Source organism: Phalangium opilio, unplaced genomic scaffold (assembly GCF_054372755.1).
Source record: "Phalangium opilio isolate 3A_F unplaced genomic scaffold, DU_Popi_V2 ptg000505l_1, whole genome shotgun sequence".
Taxonomy (NCBI): domain Eukaryota; kingdom Metazoa; phylum Arthropoda; class Arachnida; order Opiliones; family Phalangiidae; genus Phalangium; species Phalangium opilio.
Genome location: NW_028324239.1, coordinates 978382 through 1000419, shown reverse-complemented (window position 1 = coordinate 1000419; position 22038 = coordinate 978382). Strand labels below are relative to the sequence as shown.

Genomic DNA, 22038 nt, shown 5'->3' with positions numbered 1-22038 from the left:
GTTTTTCCACAATAGCTGAAGACTATTTCATTTCTGAGGTTCTTTGGCTCCATGGTTAGCTAGTTCGGATGTTAACCGAAAGGTTGGTGGTTCGAGCCTACCCGGGAGAGGTGTTGTGAAGTCTCAAATGTAACGTAAAAAGCCAAAGTTTTTCCACAATACCTGACGACCATTTATTTTTTGGGCTTCCGTAGCGCAATGGTTAGCGCGTTCGGCTGTTAACCCAAAGGTTGGTGGTTCGAGCCCACCCGGGAGCGTTGTTGTGAAGTCTCAAATGTAACGTAAAAAGCCAAAGTTTTTCCACAATACGTGACAACCATTCAATTTCTGAGCTCCCATGGCTCAATGGTTATCGCGTTCGGCTGTTAACCAATAGGTTGGTGGTTCGAGCCCACCCGGGAGTGGTGTTGTGAGATCTCAAATGTAACGTAAAAAGCCAAAGTTTTCCCACAATACCTGACAACCATTTAATTTCTGAGCTTCCGTGGCTCAATGGTTAGAGCGTTCGGCTGTTAACCAATAGGTTGGTGGTTCGAGTCCAACCGGGAGCGGTGTAGTGGATCTCAAATGTAACGTAAAAAGCCAAAGTTTTTCCACAATACCTGACGAACATTTTATTTTTGGGCTTCCGTGGCGCTATGGTTAGCGCGTTCAGCTGTTAACCGAAAGGTTGGTGGTCGAGCCCACCCGGGAGAGGTGTTGTGGGGTCTCAGATGTAGCGTGAAAAGTCAAAACTTTTCCACTAAAAGGTTGGTGGTTCGAGCCCACCCGGGAGAGGTGTTGTGGAGTCTCAGATGTAGCGTGAAAAGTCATAACTTTTCCACAATACCTGACAACCATTTAATTTCTGAGCTTCCGTGGCTCAATGGTTAGAGCGTTCGGCTGTTAACCAATAGGTTGGTTGTTCGAGCCCATCCGGGAGCGGTGTTGTGGGATCTCAAATGTAACGTAAAAAGCCAAAGTTTTTCCACAATACCTGACGACCATTTAATTTTTGGGCTTCCGTGGCGCAATGGTTAGCGCGTTTGGCTGTTAACCAAAATGTTGGTGGTTCGAGCCCACCCGGGAGCGGTGTTATGGGATCTCAAATGTAAGGTAAAAGTCAGAGTTTTTCCACAATAGCTGAAGACCATTTCATTTCTGAGCTTCTTTGGCTCCATGGTTAGCGCGTTCGGATGTTAACCGAAAGGTTGGTGGTTCGAGCCCACCCGGGAGAGGTGTTGTGGAGTCTCAAATGTAACTTAAAAAGCCAAAGTTTTTCCACAATACCTGACGACCATTTATTTTTTGGGCTTCCGTAGCGCAATGGTTAGCGCGTTCGGCTGTTAACCCAAAGGTTGGTGGTTCGAGCCCACCCGGGAGCGGTGTTGTGAAGTCTCAAATGTAACGTAAAAAGCCAAAGTTTTTCCACAATACCTGACAACCATTTAATTTCTGAGCTCCCATGGCTCAATGGTTATCGCGTTCGGCTGTTAACCAATAGGTTGGTGGTTCGAGCCCACCCGGGAGTGGTGTTGTGAGATCTCAAATGTAACGTAAAAAGCCAAAGTTTTCCCACAATACCTGACAACCATTTAATTTCTGAGCTTCCGTGGCTCAATGGTTAGAGCGTTCGGCTGTTAACCAATAGGTTGGTGGTTCGAGCCCAACCGGGAGCGGTGTAGTGGGATCTCAAATGTAACGTAAAAAGCCAAAGTTTTTCCACAATACCTGACGAACATTTTATTTTTGGGCTTCCGTGGCGCTATGGTTAGCGCGTTCAGCTGTTAACCGAAAGGTTGGTGGTTCGAGCCCACCCGGGAGAGGTGTTGTGGGGTCTCAGATGTAGCGTGAAAAGTCAAAACTTTTCCACAAAAAGGTTGGTGGTTCGAGCCCACCCGGGAGAGGTGTTGTGGAGTCTCAGATGTAGCGTGAAAAGTCATAACTTTTCCACAATACCTGACAACCATTTAATTTCTGAGCTTCCGAGGCTCAATGGTTAGAGCGTTCGGCTGTTAACCAATAGGTTGGTTGTTCGAGCCCATCCGGGAGCGGTGTTGTGGGATCTCAAATGTAACTTAAAAAGCCAAAGTTTTTCCACAATACCTGACGACCATTTATTTTTTGGGCTTCCGTAGCGCAATGGTTAGCGCGTTCGGCTGTTAACCCAAAGGTTGGTGGTTCGAGCCCACCCGGGAGCGGTGTTGTGATGTCTCAAATGTAACGTAAAAAGCCAAAGTTTTTCCACAATACGTGACAACCATTTGATTTCTGAGCTCCCATGGCTCAATGGTTATCGCGTTCGGCTGTTAACCAATAGGTTGGTGGTTCGAGCCCACCCGGGAGTGGTGTTGTGAGATCTCAAATGTAACGTAAAAAGCCAAAGTTTTCCCACAATACCTGACAACCATTTAATTTCTGAGCTTCCGTGGCTCAATGGTTAGAGCGTTCGGCTGTTAACCAATAGGTTGGTGGTTCGAGCCCAACCGGGAGCGGTGTAGTGGGATCTCAAATGTAACGTAAAAAGCCAAAGTTTTTCCACAATACGTGACGAACATTTTATTTTTGGGCTTCCGTGGCGCTATGGTTAGCGCGTTCAGCTGTTAACCGAAAGGTTGGTGGTTCGAGCCCACCCGGGAGAGGTGTTGTGGGGTCTCAGATGTAGCGTGAAAAGTCAAAACTTTTCCACTAAAAGGTTGGTGGTTCGAGCCCACCCGGGAGAGGTGTTGTGGAGTCTCAGATGTAGCGTGAAAAGTCATAACTTTTCCACAATACCTGACAACCATTTAATTTCTGAGCTTCCGTGGCTCAATGGTTAGAGCGTTCGGCTGTTAACCAATAGGTTGGTTGTTCGAGCCCATCCGGGAGCGGTGTTGTGGGATCTCAAATGTAACGTAAAAAGCCAAAGTTTTTCCACAATACCTGACGACCATTTAATTTTTGGGCTTCCGTGGCGCAATGGTTAGCGCGTTTGGCTGTTAACCAAAATGTTGGTGGTTCGAGCCCACCCGGGAGCGGTGTTATGGGATCTCAAATGTAAGGTAAAAGTCAGAGTTTTTCCACAATAGCTGAAGACCATTTCATTTCTGAGCTTCTTTGGCCCCATGGTTAGCGCGTTCGGATGTTAACCGAAAGGTTGGTGGTTCGAGCCCACCCGGGAGAGGTGTTGTGGAGTCTCAAATGTAACTTAAAAAGCCAAAGTTTTTCCACAATACCTGACGACCATTTATTTTTTGGGCTTCCGTAGCGCAATGGTTAGCGGGTTCGGCTGTTAACCCAAAGGTTGGTGGTTCGAGCCCACCCGGGAGCGGTGTTGTGAAGTCTCAAATGTAACGTAAAAAGCCAAAGTTTTTCCACAATACCTGACAACCATTTAATTTCTGAGCTCCCATGGCTCAATGGTTATCGCGTTCGGCTGTTAACCAATAGGTTGGTGGTTCGAGCCCACCCGGGAGTGGTGTTGTGAGATCTCAAATGTAACGTAAAAAGCCAAAGTTTTCCCACAATACCTGACAACCATTTAATTTCTGAGCTTCCGTGGCTCAATGGTTAGAGCGTTCGGCTGTTAACCAATAGGTTGGTGGTTCGAGCCCAACCGGGAGCGGTGTAGTGGGATCTCAAATGTAACGTAAAAAGCCAAAGTTTTTCCACAATACGTGACGAACATTTTATTTTTGGGCTTCCGTGGCGCTATGGTTAGCGCGTTCAGCTGTTAACCGAAAGGTTGGTGGTTCGAGCCCACCCGGGAGAGGTGTTGTGGGGTCTCAGATGTAGCGTGAAAAGTCAAAACTTTTCCACAAAAAGGTTGGTGGTTCGAGCCCACCCGGGAGAGGTGTTGTGGAGTCTCAGATGTAGCGTGAAAAGTCATAACTTTTCCACAATACCTGACAACCATTTAATTTCTGAGCTTCCGTGGCTCAATGGTTAGAGCGTTCGGCTGTTAACCAATAGGTTGGTTGTTCGAGCCCATCCGGGAGCGGTGTTGTGGGATCTCAAATGTAACGTAAAAAGCCAAACTTTTTCCACAATACCTGACGACCATTTAATTTTTGGGCTTCCGTGGCGCAATGGTTAGCGCGTTTGGCTGTTAACCAAAATGTTGGTGGTTCGAGCCCACCCGGGAGCGGTGTTATGGGATCTCAAATGTAAGGTAAAAGTCAGAGTTTTTCCACAATAGCTGAAGACCATTTCATTTCTGAGCTTCTTTGGCTCCATGGTTAGCGCGTTCGGATGTTAACCGAAAGGTTGGTGGTTCGAGCCCACCCGGGAGAGGTGTTGTGGAGTCTCAAATGTAACTTAAAAAGCCAAAGTTTTTCCACAATACCTGACGACCATTTATTTTTTGGGCTTCCGTAGCGCAATGGTTAGCGCGTTCGGCTGTTAACCCAAAGGTTGGTGGTTCGAGCCCACCCGGGAGCGGTGTTGTGAAGTCTCAAATGTAACGTAAAAAGCCAAAGTTTTTCCACAATACGTGACAACCATTTAATTTCTGAGCTCCCATGGCTCAATGGTTATCGCGTTCGGCTGTTAACCAATAGGTTGGTGGTTCGAGCCCACCCGGGAGTGGTGTTGTGAGATCTCAAATGTAACGTAAAAAGCCAAAGTTTTCCCACAATACCTGACAACCATTTAATTTCTGAGCTTCCGTGGCTCAATGGTTAGAGCGTTCGGCTGTTAACCAATAGGTTGGTGGTTCGAGCCCAACCGGGAGCGGTGTAGTGGGATCTCAAATGTAACGTAAAAAGCCAAAGTTTTTCCACAATACCTGACGAACATTTTATTTTTGGGCTTCCGTGGCGCTATGGTTAGCGCGTTCAGCTGTTAACCGAAAGGTTGGTGGTTCGAGCCCACCCGGGAGAGGTGTTGTGGGGTCTCAGATGTAGCGTGAAATTCAAAACTTTTCCACAAAAAGGTTGGTGGTTCGAGCCCACCCGGGAGAGGTGTTGTGGAGTCTCAGATGTAGCGTGAAAAGTCATAACTTTTCCACAATACCTGACAACCATTTAATTTCTGAGCTTCCGTGGCTCAATGGTTAGAGCGTTCGGCTGTTAACCAATAGGTTGGTTGTTCGAGCCCATCCGGGAGCGGTGTTGTGGGATCTCAAATGTAACGTAAAAAGCCAAAGTTTTTCCACAATACCTGACGACCATTTAATTTTTGGGCTTCCGTGGCGCAATGGTTAGCGCGTTTGGCTGTTAACCAAAATGTTGGTGGTTCGAGCCCACCCGGGAGCGGTGTTATGGGATCTCAAATGTAAGGTAAAAGTCAGAGTTTTTCCACAATAGCTGAAGACCATTTCATTTCTGAGCTTCTTTGGCTCCATGGTTAGCGCGTTCGGATGTTAACCAAAAGGTTGGTGGTTGGAGCCCACCCAGGAGAAGTGTTGTGGGGTCTCAGATGTAGCGTGAAAAGTCATAATTTTCCTCAATACCTGACAACCATTTATTTTTTGGGCTTCCGTAGCGCAATGGTTAGCTCGTTCGGCTGTTAACCGAAAGGTTGGTGGTTCGAGCCCACCCGGGAGCGGTGTTGTGAAGTCTCAAATGTAACTTAAAAAGCCAAAGTTTTTCCACAATACCTGACGACCTTTTATTTCTTGGGCTTCCGTAGCGCAATGGTTAGCGCGTTCGGCTGTTAACCGAAAGGTTGGTGGTTCGAGCCCACCCGGGAGCGGTGTTATGGGATCTCAAATGTAAGGTAAAAAGTCAGAGTTTTTCCACAATAGCTGAAGACCATTTAATTTCTGAGCTTCCGTGGCTCAATGGTTAGAGCGTTCGGCTGTTAACCAATAGGTTGGTGGTTCGAGCCCAACCGGGAGCGGTGTAGTGGGATCTCAAATGTAACGTAAAAAGCCAAAGTTTTTCCACAATACCTGACGAACATTTTATTTTTGGGCTTCCGTGGCGCTATGGTTAGCGCGTTCAGCTGTTAACCGAAAGGTTGGTGGTTCGAGCCCACCCGGGAGAGGTGTTGTGGGGTCTCAGATGTAGCGTGAAAAGTCAAAACTTTTCCACAAAAAGGTTGGTGGTTCGAGCCCACCCGGGAGAGGTGTTGTGGAGTCTCAGATGTAGCGTGAAAAGTCATAACTTTTCCACAATACCTGACAACCATTTAATTTCTGAGCTTCCGTGGCTCAATGGTTAGAGCGTTCGGCTGTTAACCAATAGGTTGGTTGTTCGAGCCCATCCGGGAGCGGTGTTGTGGGATCTCAAATGTAAGGTAAAAGTCAGAGTTTTTCCACAATAGCTGAAGACCATTTCATTTCTGAGCTTCTTTGGCTCCATGGTTAGCGCGTTCGGATGTTAACCAAAAGGTTGGTGGTTGGAGCCCACCCAGGAGAAGTGTTGTGGGGTCTCAGATGTAGCGTGAAAAGTCATAATTTTTCCTCAATACCTGACAACCATTTATTTTTTGGGCTTCCGTAGCGCAATGGTTAGCTCGTTCGGCTGTTAACCGAAAGGTTGGTGGTTCGAGCCCACCCGGGAGCGGTGTTGTGAAGTCTCAAATGTAACTTAAAAAGCCAAAGTTTTTCCACAATACCTGACGACCTTTTATTTCTTGGGCTTCCGTAGCGCAATGGTTAGCGCGTTCGGCTGTTAACCGAAAGGTTGGTGGTTCGAGCCCACCCGGGAGAGGTGTTGTGGAGTCTCAGATGTAGCGTGAAAAGTCATAACTTTTCCACAATGCCTGACAACCATTTAATTTCTGAGCTTCCGTGGCTCATTGGTTAGAGCGTTCGCCTTTTAACCAATAGGTTGGTGGTTCGAGCCCACACGGGAGCGGTGTTATGGGATCTCAAATGTAACGTAAAAAGTCAGAGTTTTTCCACAATACCTGACGAACATTTTATTTTTGGGCTTCCGTGGCGCTATGGTTAGCGCGTTCAGCTGTTAACCGAAAGGTTGGTGGTTCGAGCCCACCCGGGAGAGGTGTTGTGGGGTCTCAGATGTAGCGTGAAATTCAAAACTTTTCCACAAAAAGGTTGGTGGTTCGAGCCCACCCGGGAGAGGTGTTGTGGAGTCTCAGATGTAGCGTGAAAAGTCATAACTTTTCCACAATACCTGACAACCATTTAGTTTCTGAGCTTCCGTGGCTCAATGGTTAGAGCGTTCGGCTGTTAACCAATAGGTTGGTTGTTCGACCCCATCCGGGAGCGGTGTTGTGGGATCTCAAATGTAACGTAAAAAGCCAAAGTTTTTCCACAATACCTGACGACCATTTATTTTTTGGGCTTCCGTAGCGCAATGGTTAGTGCGTTCGGATGTTAACCAAAAGGTTGGTGGTTCGAGCCCACCCGGGAGAGGTGTTATGGAGTCTCAGATGTAGCGTGAAAAGTCATAACTTTTCCACAATACCTGACAACCATTTAATTTCTGAGCTTCCGTGGCTCATTGGTTAGAGCGTTCGGCTTTTAACCAATAGGTTGGTGGTTCGAGCACACCCGGGAGCGGTGATATGGGATCTCAAGTGTAAGGAAAAAAGTCAGAGTTTTTCCACAATAGCTGAAGACCATTTCATTTCCGAGCTTCTTTGGCTCCATGGTTAGCGCGTTCGGCTGTTAACCAAAAGATTGGTGGTTCGAGCCCACCCGGGAGCGGTGTTGTGGGATATCAAATGGAACGAAAAATCATAGTTTTTCCACAATACCTGACGAACATTTAATTTTCGGGCTTCCGTGGCGCAATGGTTAGCGCGTTCAGCTGTTAACCGAAAGGTTGGTGGTTCGATCCCACCCGGGAGAGGTGTTGTGGGGTCTCAGATGTAGCGTGAAAACTCACAACTTTTCCACAATACCTGACAACCATTTAATTTCTGAGATTCCGTGGCTCAATGGTTAGCGCGCTCGGCTGTTAACCGAAAGGTTGGTGGTTCGAGCCCACCCGTGAGCGGTGTTGTGAAGTCTCAAATGTAACGTAAAAAGCCAAAGTTTTTCCTCAATACCTGACGACCATTTATTTTTTGGGCTTCCGTGGCGCAATGGTTAGCGCGTTCGGCTGTTAACCGAAAGGTAAGTGGTTCGAGCCCACCCGGGAGAGGTGTTGTAGAGTCTCAGATGTAGCGTAAAAAGTCAAAACTTTTCCACAATACGTGACAACCATTTAATTTCTGAGCTCCCGTGGCGCAATGGTTAGCGCGTTCGGCTGTTAACGAAAAGGTTGGTGGTTCGAGCCCACCCGGGAGCGGTGTTATGGGATCTCAAATGTAAGGTAAAAAGTCAGAGTTTTTCCACAATAGCTGAAGACCATTTCATTTCTGAGCTTCTTTGGCTCCATGGTTAGCGCGTTCGGATGTTAACCAAAAGGTTGGTGGTTCGGCCCACCCGGGAGAGGTGTTGTGGAGTCTCAGATGTAGCGTGAAAAGTCATAACTTTTCCACAATACCTGACAACCATTTAATTTCTGAGCTTCCGTGGCTCAATGGTTAGAGCGTTCGGCTGTTAACCAATAGGTTGGTGGTTCGAGCAGACCCGGGAGCGGTGTTGTGGGATCTCAAATGTAACGTAAAAAGCCAAAGTTTTTCCACAATACCTGACGACCATTTAATTTTTGGGCTTCCGTGGCGCAATGGTTAGCGCGTTCGGCTGTTAACCAAAAGGTTGGTGGTTCGAGCCCACCCGGGAGCGGTGTTATGGGATCTCAAATGTAACGTAAAAAGTCAGAGTTTTTCCACAATACCTGACGAACATTTAATTTTTGGGCTTCCGTGGCGCAATGGTTAGCGCGTTCGGCTGTTAACCAAAAGATTGGTGGTTCGAGCCCACCCGGGAGCGGTGTTGTGAAGTCTCAAATGTAGCGTGAAAAGCCAAAGTTTTTCCTCAATACCTGACGACCATTTATTTTTTGGGCTTCCGTGGCGCAATGGTTAGCGCGTTCGGCTGTTAACCGAAAGGTAAGTGGTTCGAGCCCACCCGGGAGCGGTGTTGTGGGATATCAAATGGAACGAAAAAAGCTAAAGTTTTTCCACAATACCTGACAAACATTTAATTTTTGGGCTTCCGTGGCGCAATGGTTAGCGCGTTCAGCTGTTAACCGAAAGGTTGGTGGTTCGATCCCACCCGGGAGAGGTGTTGTGGGGTCTCAGATGTAGCGTGAAAACTCACAACTTTTCCACAATACCTGACAACCATTTAATTTCTGAGATTCCGTGGCTCAATGGTTAGCGCGCTCGGCTGTTAACCGAAAGGTTGGTGGTTCGAGCCCACCCGTGAGCGGTGTTGTGAAGTCTCAAATGTAACGTAAAAAGCCAAAGTTTTTCCTCAATACCTGACGACCATTTATTTTTTGGGCTTCCGTGGCGCAATGGTTAGCGCGTTCGGCTGTTAACCAAAAGGTTGGTGGTTCGAGCCCACCCGGGAGCGGTGTTATGGGATCTCAAATGTAAGGTAAAAAGTCAGAGTTTTTCCACAATAGCTGAAGACCATTTCATTTCTGAGCTTCTTTGGCTCCATGGTTAGCACGTTCGGATGTTAACCAAAAGGTTGGTGGTTCGAGCCCACCCGAGAGAGGTGTTGTGGAGTCTCAGATGTAGCGTTAAAAGTCATAACTTTTCCACAATACCTGACAACCATTTAATTTCTGAGCTTCCGTGGCTCATTGGTTAGAGCGTTCGGCTTTTAACCAATAGGTTGGTGGTTCGAGCCCACACGGGAGCGGTGTTATGGGATCTCAAATGTAACGTAAAAAGTCAGAGTTTTTCCACAATACCTGACGACCATTTATTTTTTGGGCTTCCGTAGCGCAATGGTTAGTGCGTTCGGCTGTTAACCGAAAGGTTGGTGGTTCGAGCCCACCCGGGAGCGGTGTTGTGAAGTCTCAAATGTAGCGTAAAAAGCCAAAGTTTTTCCACAATACCTGACGACCATTTATTTTTTGGGCTTCCGTGGCGCAATGGTTAGCGCGTTCGGCTGTTAACCAAAAGGTTGGTGGTTCGAGCACACCCGGGAGCGGTGTTATGGGATCTCAAATGTAAGGAAAAAAGTCAGAGTTTTTCCACAATAGCTGAAGACCATTTCATTTCCGAGCTTCTTTGGCTCCATGGTTAGCGCGTTCGGCTGTTAACCAAAAGATTGGTGGTTCGAGCCCACCCGGGAGCGGTGTTGTGAAGTCTCAAATGTAACGTAAAAAGCCAAAGTTTTTCCACGATACCTGACGACCTTTTAATTTTTGGGCATCCGTGGCGCAATGGTTATCGCGTTCGGCTGTTAACCAATAGGTTAGTGGTTCGAGCCCACCCGGGAGCGGTGTTGTGGGATATCAAATGGAACGAAAAAAGCCAAAGTTTTTCCACAATACCTGACGAACATTTAATTTTCGGGCTTCCGTGGCGCAATGGTTAGCGCGTTCAGCTGTTAACCGAAAGGTTGGTGGTTCGAGCCCACCCGGGAGAGGTGTTGTGGGGTCTCAGATGTAGCGTGAAAAGCGAAAGTTTTTCCTCAATACCTGACGACCATTTATTTTTTGGGCTTCCGTGGCGCAATGGTTAGCGCGTTCGGCTGTTAACCGAAAGGTAAGTGGTTCGAGCCCACCCGGGAGAGGTGTTGTAGAGTCTCAGATGTAGCGTAAAAAGTCAAAACTTTTCCACAATACGTGACAACCATTTAATTTCTGAGCTCCCGTGGCTCAATGGTTATCGCGTTCGGCTGTTAACCAATAGGTTGGTGGTTCGAGCCCACCCGGGAGCGGTGTTGTGGGATCTCAAATGTAACGTAAAAAGCCAAAGTTTTTCCACAATACCTGACGACCATTTAATTTTTGGGCTTCCGTGGCGCAATGGTTAGCGCGTTCGGCTGTTAACGAAAAGGTTGGTGGTTCGAGCCCACCCGGGAGCGGTGTTATGGGATCTCAAATGTAAGGTAACAAGTTGGGAAAGCCAAAATATTACCTCTCCGAGTGGAGATGACTATCACTACCCCTTAAACAACCTAAATATATGCATCTATCGCTTTTTTTAATTCTTTGCAAGTGCAGGAATTGAATTTTAAAATAGTCACTTAATTACCCCTATATTATAAAACTTATCGACTTCATACTTGTATATTATCATCATTACTTGTCTTAAATTACCTTCGACGGCCGAACGAGGTTCATCTTACATAATGTAGGGACGATGTCATATATTTTAACGTTCACTTTATTTACTTTTCATTTAATTCAAGACCATAACATTCTGAAAGTACATTAGGCTCAGAAGACAGTATTTATAATATTACATTAGTCTCAGAAGACAGTATTTATAACACTTCAACAATACTTCAATATATACAAAGAAATAAATAACATAATATTAAACTGTACAGTAAAAGTTAAATATAACCTAATTAAAACCATAAAACCCACAATACATATGGGAACAAAAGGTTCTTGAAAAACCATTAACAGAACAGTATTTATAATACTTCAACGTTTCTATCTATATACAACAATGAATAGTTATTTAACATTATATATTGGAACCTTCAGTATAATTTAACATTAAGCAAATTCGAACCATAAAAACCCACAGCGCATATGGGAAAAAAGGTTCTGGGAAAACCCATTTGGGAAAAAACCATAATCATAGTTGAATTATTAATATTGAAACACTTATTTTTAAATTATTGATTTTCCACTCTGACGTCTGAGCTATCCACGAATAAATTGATTAATAGCATTAACAAACGATGCAATGGATGTCGAATATTCATGTCATAATACAAGCTAATTCGAACCATAAAAACCCAGAGCGCATATGGGAAAAAAGGTTCTGGAAAAACCCGTTTGGGAAAAAACCATAATCACAGTTGAATTATTAATATTAAAACACTTATTTTTAAATGATTGATTTTCCACTCTGACGTCTGAGCTATCCACGAATAAATTGATTAATAGCATTAACAAACGATGCAATGGATGTCAAATATTCATGTCATAATACAAGCTAATTCGAACCATAAAAACCCACTGCGCATGTGGGAAAAAAGGCTCTGGGAAAACCCATTTGGGAAAAAACCACAATCAAATTAGGACTATTAATATTAAAAACTTCTTCAGACTGTTTAAGGATGAATGTTTGGTGGATAGCGTCCGAAAGAAAGCAATAACCTAGTAGATGAGGCGTAGTTCATAAAGTTTCGTTTTTTCGAAACTATTACATAGGTGTATTGGCGCTGTACGTTTCAGATAACAAAGACCAAGACGACTCCAGTTCCACAAAATAGGAAAACTCTGCCTCTTGGCGTTAAGTTTTTCTCCTTTCTGTATTTCCACTGCTAGACCGCTATGCAGCCCGCCCTTGTATTGCTCTACTTGCTGCTCCCATAACATTGAACGTGCTAGAACTATAGTTCTAGTCGATCAATTGCGGCGAAGTCCAACTTCCGCTTTGAGCGTTGGCCAACTTTTGAGGACGCTGCAGTGTTACCAACGGCAGAAAACGCAGCCAGGAACATTTTCAAAATCACCTCGGCCGCGTTTTGCCGAAAAAAGGGGATTTTCGACTAGGACTATTGAATTGTCGCCGATTATTCAGCCATTTCCGCTTCGCCATACCTAAAACATTTTTAAAGTACGCTATACAAAATTGCTCCATTCTTCACCAAACCTATGAAACTTGGTGCAACACTTACACTTTGTTCAGTGGTTCGCCTTTACATGAACCCACAGTTGCCTCTCCAGATCTCAGTCATCTGACGCAACCATTTTAACGTTTTGAGAGTTGTATTTCACCTTTATTAAGCCTAAGGATAAGCCTTGAGATATATTTCCCGACGTATTTTCTGAAGAACCACAATAAATCACCTCAACGATTATCCCCATTAACTAATTATCACTATTACATACCTTGTTTACAATTTCGTTGGCCTTGTCCTCCATGGTTACCCATGAACTAAACCAATGCTGTAGGGTATTCATGAACTACGCATATCCTATAGGGTATTCATGAACTACGCACACCTCTAGGGTATTCATGAACTACGCATAACCTCTAGGGTATTCATGAACTACGCATAACCTCTAGGTTATTCATGAACTACGCATAACCTCTAGGTTATTCATGAACTACGCAAATCCTGTAGGCTACTCATGAACTACGCCAATCCTCCAGGTTACTCATAAAATATACCATATTTTTAAATGGATTAATACCAAACTTATATGACCGTCAATTCCAATAATGATACTTACCATTTTTTTTTTCAAATCTTGAAGTCAGATGTGGGTTCTTTAGTCAAGGATCCCAAGCCTTGTGTGGGTCTCTTAGTCAAGGATCCCAAGCCTTAAGTGGGTCTCTTAGTCAAGGATCCCAAGCCTTAAGTGGGTCTCTTAGTCAAGGATCCCAAGCCTTAAGTGGGTCTCTTAGTCAAGGATCCCAAGCCTTAAGTGGGTCTCTTAGTACAGGATCCCAAGCCTAATTTTAGGTTTCTTAGTACAGGATCCCAAGCCTAATTTTAGGTTTCTTAGTACAGGATCCCAAGCCTAATTTTAGGTTTCTTAGTACAGGATCCCAAGCCTAATTTTAGGTTTCTTAGTACAGGATCCCAAGCCATATGTGGGTTTCTTAGCCAAGGATCCCAAGCCTATTTCTCGTAGTTTAGACCCTTAAAGCAACATGCGGCTCCATTGGCGCCCCTACCGTGATGCCTAACCTTGTATATACATAATAATTTTACCTTGCCGTAGGTAGGTAACAATGAAACTTAATGCATTAGGGAGGATCTGAAAATTATCCTAACAAGTTAAACCCAATGTACAATAGAAAGGTCGTCAATAAGGGGCGCACTGGAGCTCCACCTTGCTTTAAATAAATTTTTCCATTTCAAACTATGTTCTTTTAAAAATGCAAATACCCTTGTGGTAAGAATAATAAGACTCTCTATAACATGCATCGTATCGGTCTCGAAAAAGTTTGTTACCAAACGCCAAATCTAATTGACAATGATAGTCAGTCGAATACTTTTGTTCTAGACCCGGCAAAAGAGATATTCCATGTGAATCAAAGAACATTCTCAGTGCCGTTTGGCTCTTTAAAAAGTTAATATTGAAATCTCCAACCACAACTGTTGGAATAGACGAATCATATTTCATGTCAAACAAAGGGTTAAAGTCCTCAAACACAGTTCTCAAACTTCCTAAGGGAGATTTGTACAACAATACCACAGATATAAGTTCTCCTTCTATGTAAACATCTAACCAGCAACGTTCCACGTGAGAATTTCTAACAGGAATGTCGCTTCGTAAAACTCTAGTATCCATCTCTTTAACTTCGTTTTTAGGCGTGTCTCTTAAATATATGGACGAACCAAAAGCAACTCTGCGTGCCGTACTTGGCAAGTAAATACCACCTACTTCCTTAAAAGATGGCACTCTAAAATCGTCCGTCTCTTTTTTCCACGTTTCAACAAAACATAACATTTGACTTTTCATTATTACATTGTCTGCTAAAACATCTTCTAAATGAGCATTTAAAGACTGCACGTTATGTACATAAATGTAAAGGGGATCATGAAAGAAAGGTAGTTCGATGCTTTTTGTGTCTCGCAACCTCTTAAGTTCCAATTCTACTAGGTTGTTTTTGGGTGAATTAGGAACTTTAAATTTTCCATCAATATATAAACCGGAAGCGGTTTTCGCTCTACTACAAGCCACATATAAATGCGCTCTTTCAATTTTTTTTTTGTAGCCTTACAATGAACCACTACCGAGGAGTAAGTATCACCCTGACTTTTATGTATCGTAATGGCCTCAGAAACAACCAAAGGCAATTGTTTCCTAGAAACTGAGGCATTATTTTGTCTCCATTTTCTATTAAACGACTTGATGACCTTTTCAACAGGCGTCCACGAAGCGTTAATATCACTATTCAAATATAAACCATGAAATTTTTGCCTCAACATTTTCCCAACTTTGGGATCGTCAAACTCCATCCATACCCTGAACGGGATTTTATCCCCGACCCTATTTGTGCCGTACTCTATCTTTCTTAACCAACCTGTCGCGCCATTAGTTAGTCCGTCAGAGGTGTCAACATTGTTGGTCATCATATATCTCGCGCCACACGCAAGAGTCAATTGTTTGGGCAGACCATACGTATCAGACGTTGCTAACTTTTCAACTTGGGAAAGTATGTTATTTTTAACTTCACTACTAAGATCACCATTGACAACATCTACTGAAACCGAAACAGCCTTTTCCGTATTCATGTTTAAAAGCTTATTTTGATTAAATTGGTTTACTTCCGCGTTAGTGGCGAAAAGATGTATCGCTTCTTTTGGGGGTACACGCTCAGGCGTTACCTCCAGACTACTAAAGAAATCAATATCATTTTGAGTCATACTTCCCACAGCCATTCTATTTAAAGCTTCAGCAAATATTTTATCATCCCTCTGTCTCATAATTTCCTCAAGTTCGGCAAATTCAAATTGCTCCCATATTGGGTTACCAATTAACGACGCGTAAGGATTATCTTTCTCACTTTGACCTTGAAATGCGAAATAATCGCAAACTGGTCTCAATTGGTTAAAGTCTCCAACTAGAACGACAGACACACCACCAAAATAATCAGGACAACCCATAATCTCTTGTAACCTAGCGTTTACCCGATTAAACACCTTCGCTCCAACCATTGAAATTTCGTCAATTATTACTAGTTTTACTTGACCATAGAGTAACCTGCATTTATGAAGTGTTTCACTTTCCAATCTCGATATATTTCCACCAAATTGGCTAACGGGTAAACTAAAAGTACTGTGCAAAGTTGCCCCACCTATGTTAAAGGCAGCCTTGCCAGTAGGTGCGCAACGGATTACTTTCGCTTCCGATGGATTACTCCCAGGTTGTTTGTTGTAAAACCTTGACACAGATTCAAATATAGCACTAATCAAAAGACTTTTCCCCACACCAGCGCCCCCTGTAACAAAGAGACGCAACGGAGTTTCTTTGCTTTTTACATGATACAAAACATGGTAATATATCTCTCTTTGTTTGGAATTCAATTTTCTAAGAAGGGCGTTGTACTCAGAGTCATTAATTAAGGTAATTGACGGAGCAACAGTATTTTCGGCATTGCCATCAATAATATCTCTATTAATATTTCCTACAGGTTCTTGAACCGTATTAATTAAAAAATCGGAATCATCCATAGCTAAAGATCTATCAACTTCATTTCTATGTTCTAATTCAGGCTGGATATTAGTAACATCCACTTGAATTTCTCCATTTTCAAAATCAGCTACAGCCTGTTCTACGGCTTCTTCGTCAATTTCATTGTGAAATTCTTTCCTAACTTCATTAATAGTTTCGCGACAAAGCTCATATTCTGATTTCATATCCTTTGTCAAAATATCATTACTTTCATCGCGCCAAGGCTTAAACAACATTAATTGTTCACGATAAAAGTTATCGGGATCTTTTTCTAATTTGAATCTTCTGTACCTAATAATTTTAGCACGGCCACGTTTCCTAATAAACCCTGATTCATCTTTAAGTTTCAGCCATTTACCACAAGTTTCAACTTCATTGCTCTCTCCCTCATCAACATGATCGTGGGCGGCTTTAGTCACTCTACGGGCTTTGGAATATTCGTACCAGGCACCAAATTGAGCTAACGTTATTGCCTCTAGTTCCTCTGGCCTTTGAACATAATGTTCTAGCATCCCAGAGGCAAAAACGTCATTACTGTCTGCTGGTAGTTCTTCAAGTTCAGATTGACTCTTAAGAATGTGTACACGATTTTCAGGGGCATTGGTGTTTATAAAAACACAGGCGCGACTGCACCTGGACACAGGAATTTGTAAACCACAGTAAGCCGCTTCCTGAGCGCTTACCTCGTGGGCATTCAAGAACTGATTAGCAATTAGTTTCAACTTCTGTTTTACTGAACATTTATCATTTTTTGCCTGTTTAGAAGCTTCGCGCAGAAGCAAAGACATCCCTCTTTGAGACTTTCCTATATATGATACAATATACATAACCAGTGCGTAAGCATCAAGAACGAATTGAATGTCCATATTCGCCTGCCAAAGACGCAAAGCGCACGGATTGTAAGGATTAACTCTAGTATCTTTGGGGTGTCTTTTCAACAAAACTGTTTTCCTTTTGAGGTCATAAGTAACGGCAGAAATATACTCGTCTTCAATTATACGCAACTTAGCTAGCAACTCCTCAAAACTATCTACCCAAAACTCTTTTTCTTTCGATTGCAACATCTCATACAATTTCTTTGACCTTTCCTTAGATCTGAGTTCTTCCTGTACGCTACCAGGCTCTCTTAAACTAGGGTCGTAAATTATGGTTCAGGGCATAGGTGGAAACGGGATTCCAAAACGACAAACGGAATTATTATCGACCTTCTTTCTACAAGTCGTTGTGTGTTTGTGAATTTGTAATCGTGTTAACAAATCTAAATGTTCGTCATTGTGCTCAGCAGCACAAGAAATAACATTATCAATAAATTCCTCTACTTCCTTAACATTTGAGAGATCATTTTTAAGTTTTGGAGCATCTTTTATCCAAATCAAACCATGTTGGTGGGGCGAACCTCTTTGCTGTATTTCAACTCTAAAATAATAGTCTTCTATAACGCCAAGAGGACCTAATTTCTGTAAAGCCTTAAGCAAAGCCCGAAAACGGTGGTCAAAATATCTAGCGCAAGTAACAGGATCATCCTGAATCAGTTTTGCCCTTTCCGAAAAACTTAAATTATTAATATCATCGTTAGGTAAACTCTCCTGCCCAGAGGTTAGTCTCAAAATATTCAGTAGCTCAGGCCATTTACTTTCGGCAGCCGAAAACGTTATGAAAAAGGTAGCCGTACCAAGCTGTCTAATCATACCCATCAATTCCTTTTGTCTGTGTTGCCAATAAGAAGGCGAGCTCTGTAGTCTTTCTAAAACCCTAAAACCATCATCCTGCTTAATTAAAGCATCAAGAGAACCTGCAGAAGCTAAACGTCCAGCAGTATAATTGGACCCATCTGTTCTTTTAGTTTTCCTCATGCAAACCTGTATAGATTGACTAACTTTCAAGGTTTCTAATTTGACAAAAGAGCAAAACAATTTCGAAGGATTTTTAGCACAGCGCCTATCAATATTACGAAGCTCCCATTTAAAAATATCACCAAAACTTCCCTTAACCTTAAGATTCATTTTTTGACCTACGTAAATGCTCGGGAATGACAATTCTTCCGCATCCTCGTCAAAGAGTAAAGACATTGGGGTTTGACCTTCACCGGGAGCAAACTTAACATGCATGGTATTACTTGGCAAGAAATTACTTAAAGAAACTAATAATGTGTCTTGATTCCCAACTGTTAACGAACTACTTTCGTTGGGTTCATTCCACATATCATCGCTATCATTCTCTGCGTTTATTGGCGCTACTGGATTATCTCCTGATACATCAACTTGATTTACCTGACGGTCATTTTCGTCAACAATAAATTCAAGTTCTTCAGGAATGGGGTCTAATATGTCACTCTTAACGGTAATTCCATGTTTAACATACAAAGGCGTTTTTACCAGAACGTTAAGGGCCTCTAAAATGACTTTGGGTCTCACAGTTTCGTACAAATAGGGTGTGTTATACTGCATTCTTCTCATAAACTCAATTTGAATAGTATCCGTGTCTCGAGGTAACCTGGGTAAAACCGAGGCGGTGGACTCTACATTTATAGGGACGTTAACCACATTTCCTTTAATACCACGTTGTTGGTCACACCCTAACCTTCGTATTTGCATGAATGGTATTCGTGGTGATATCATTCTTTCCTCTAAATTACTTATGTTACTTAATTGCGCAGGTATTTCAGGAAACACAAATCCATTTTCCCTTGAAAATTTTGGAATTTGCTTTCTCTTAACGCTTTTATTACAAGTACTACACAAAAATATTTCATCATTCAACTCTCTTTGTTCAATACCAGGGACTGACAAAAAATCTATGGACTTTACAATGGTGCCAGATGACTTAAAAAAAAGATTTGAACATCCTTCACACGGCCACGTTGGGCCATCTTTTATGCTATCAAAATAGGTCTGCTCTATAAGCGAGGGGTTTGCTCGCCTATCTGCGGCCGAAGATCTTTGTCTAGCACGTTCAACATCTCTATACTCGGGATCTTGGCGTTTAGCCGCCATACCTGTCTGGTTTCTAGCACGTTCAACATCTCTAAACTCGGGATCTTGGCGTTTAGCCGCCTTACCCGTCTGGTTTCTAGCACGTTCAACATCTCTATACTCGGGATCTTGGCGTTTAGCCGCCATACCTGTCTGGTTTCTAGCACGTTCAACATCTCTAAACTCGGGATCTTGGCGTTTAGCAGCCATACCCGCCTGGTTTCTAGCACGTTCAACATCTCTAAACTCGGTATCTTGGCGTTTAGCCGACTTATACAATTGGTTTCTGACACGTTCTCTTTCCCTATAATTTGGATCTTGGCGTTCAGTAGCCTTACTTATCTGATTTCTTACACGTTCGCTTGCTTTATACCATTCATCAACCCTTTTTAATTTCTTGGTAAATATTCCACCCTGATTTTCAATTTCACAATTTGACTCATTCTCTCGCTTTTTCCCCTTACCTAGCGACTCCCTCTTACTGCATTCTTCATTTTGTCTCAAGATTCTTAATCTTTCTAAGGGATAGACATTACCATGGGACGTACAAGGTACTTGTTCATAGCCTTCGATTATTTCACTAATATTAGCATTATCATTTTGTACATTATTGGGTTCCTCATTAATAGATATGCCTACGCTTACGGTACTTTCAATAGAGCTTTTATTTAATGCGTCATCTTTCGCAGAATCATGGCCAACTGGCCTCGCGGTAGGACCAACATTGGGTGTGCTAGAACCTGTTCCCGAAACAGCCTTTTTTTCAGCTGCTAACACTCTTCTCCTTTCATTTTCTCGTTTCCTATATTCAGGATCTGACCTTTTTGCCCTCATTCTTTCCCTTGCCTTTCGTTTTCTGATTTCCTCTTTACTTAAATTATTATCTTCCTCCATTTACTTATTAATCAGTTAAATACTCACAAACGTTGGCAAAATCAATCTCCTTAAATACTCACACAGGTTGGCAAAATCAATCTCCTTCAGTAATACGTAAGGCTTAATTATATTATTTGCCGAACAAAATTAATCGAGCAAATCTAACACTTAACTTCTGCCTTCGAAATTCTATCAAAGAATGAATCAACTGTTTAAAAAAAGGTTTTTTTCGCAAATTGGGCGCTATCATACCAACAGCAATTCCGTCATATTTAAAAAATATACATTGCCAACACTTTTTTCAAATAAAGAATGATACAAGTTGGGAAAACCAAAATATTACCTCTCCGAGTCCAGACGACTACTTACAAACTTATTTACCCAGATATGGAAATGTTTCTTAAGTTAAAATTTATGAAATATTAAAGCAGTATACAAAGCATAGCAAATTTACTGTAAATCAGACGACATTTTACATCCAATAATGATATACTTGTACACATTAAAATCATTCGATGGGGGAAAAACGGGTCATCGGCGTTTTATAAATGACGCTAGCGCAATAAAGCGTGCAAGGTACCAAGGCTTAACAAAAATTGTAGGATAACATATTTATAGAGATAGATAACAACTTTTATAATTAAAATTAGAAACTAACATATCTCTTAAAATTCTCGCGTGATCAACTGGTTTCACGCCAATTAAATAGCTATAGTCCCAATGAGCTATTTGTATTAATTCCTAAATGGTTTTTTCGCCAAGCTGAGAACTACGCGTTTTACGTCACGTTATCAAAAAAGCAGACTATTTTCTTTGAAGACCGCGCTAGCTCAGCGCTAAGCACCGTGACGTCAAAATTCAAAAACAAAATCCCTGGGCCGCGTTCAGCAACGCGAGGCTCTGCTGAACGCGACCCAGATTTCCACCATGATTATAAATCTAAGCCTAATTATTTAAAAGTGTATTTAACTTTCGGCTCACTCTGAACCGTTAATGTCTCTGCATACAGAAACGAAAACCAAACCCAAACTTTTACTTTTTGGTTCACTAGGCCTATTGACAAATAAGAGTTCATTTGACCAACATAGCAGCGTTGTGCTTGTATTCACTATGATTTTAGAAAGGATTATGCTATAAACAGATGTAGTATAGCTTAAGTAATATATAAACATCCATTTTAAATAATAATATTAAAAAAAATCTTTGGAATATCAAAATGAAATAGAGCTTTAAAGCTACAAAAGTACTAAATGCATCATAATTTCGAAAAATATTTCCACATATTCAGTTTATATTAAGGATAAAGGGAATATTATGGTTGTGTTGGATTTCTTTACACATCAAAACAAAACGAACTTCAAACGCAGTGCACTACTGTAACAACGGACGGACACATACAGACAAAAACATAGACTGCTTTTAACTCTTTCCGTATTAATTTTGAATTGAGAAACAAGATTATCTTAAATATTAAAATAAATATAATTAATATTTAATATTTTCTTCGTTAGTTATTCGCCTTATTGAACGTTACATCGTTTTAAAAAAGAACAATTAAACATTCTTGAGAGACTTGACTAATATTGGCGTTTGAAATGAAGCATACGCCGGTTGCTTCGCCTTACTAAAATAGGTAGTATATAAGGGTTTCGAATCGCAGCCATGGATAAGAACAGCGCAATTGCGTGAACCTTTGGTGGAAGCCCCACCTTAGGGAGGCCGGACGTTTCTCGTAACCCTGGCCGATCGCCGCTTATGTCTTAACCTTAACGATGATGATGGAGTAGAAGCCAGGTGTGCAGACTGGTGTCCATGTGGGATGGACAAAAACAATGACCAGAAGATGGTGGTGTGTAGAAACCAGTGTGTACAGACTGGTGTCCATGTGGGATGGACAAAAACAAAGACCAGAAGATGGTGGTGTTAGAAGCCAGGTGTACAGACTGGTGTCCATGTGGGATGGACAAAGAGCAGATGATGGTGGTGATTAGAAGCCAGTGTGGACAGACTGGTGTCCATGTGGGATGGACAAAGACCACAAGAGGGTGGGGATTAGAAGCCAGTGTGTACAGACTGGTGTCCATGTGGGATGG

At 42.5% G+C, this 22038-nt stretch overlaps 1 protein-coding gene and 1 long non-coding RNA gene across 2 annotated transcripts; both read right to left on the bottom strand.

The window, feature by feature from the left end:
• Nucleotides 1-11931: 11931 nt before the first annotated feature.
• LOC149590190 (uncharacterized) lies at nt 11932-12912 on the bottom strand. The gene is made up of 3 exons (XR_016379555.1): nt 12798-12912; nt 12584-12733; nt 11932-12506 (listed from the first exon to the last, which is right to left on the bottom strand). It is a non-coding gene; the product is annotated as an uncharacterized LOC149590190 (long non-coding RNA).
• Nucleotides 12913-13662: 750 nt separating this feature from the next.
• Nucleotides 13663-20218, bottom strand: LOC149590189 (uncharacterized). Its single transcript, XM_089861792.1, has 5 exons — nt 20198-20218; nt 17957-20134; nt 14644-14932; nt 13871-14143; nt 13663-13673 (listed from the first exon to the last, which is right to left on the bottom strand). Exons 2-5 carry the CDS (start codon nt 19961-19963, stop codon nt 13663-13665), a joined length of 2580 nt encoding a protein of 859 aa, XP_089717918.1. The 5' UTR covers nt 19964-20134; nt 20198-20218.
• Nucleotides 20219-22038: the final 1820 nt, after the last annotated feature.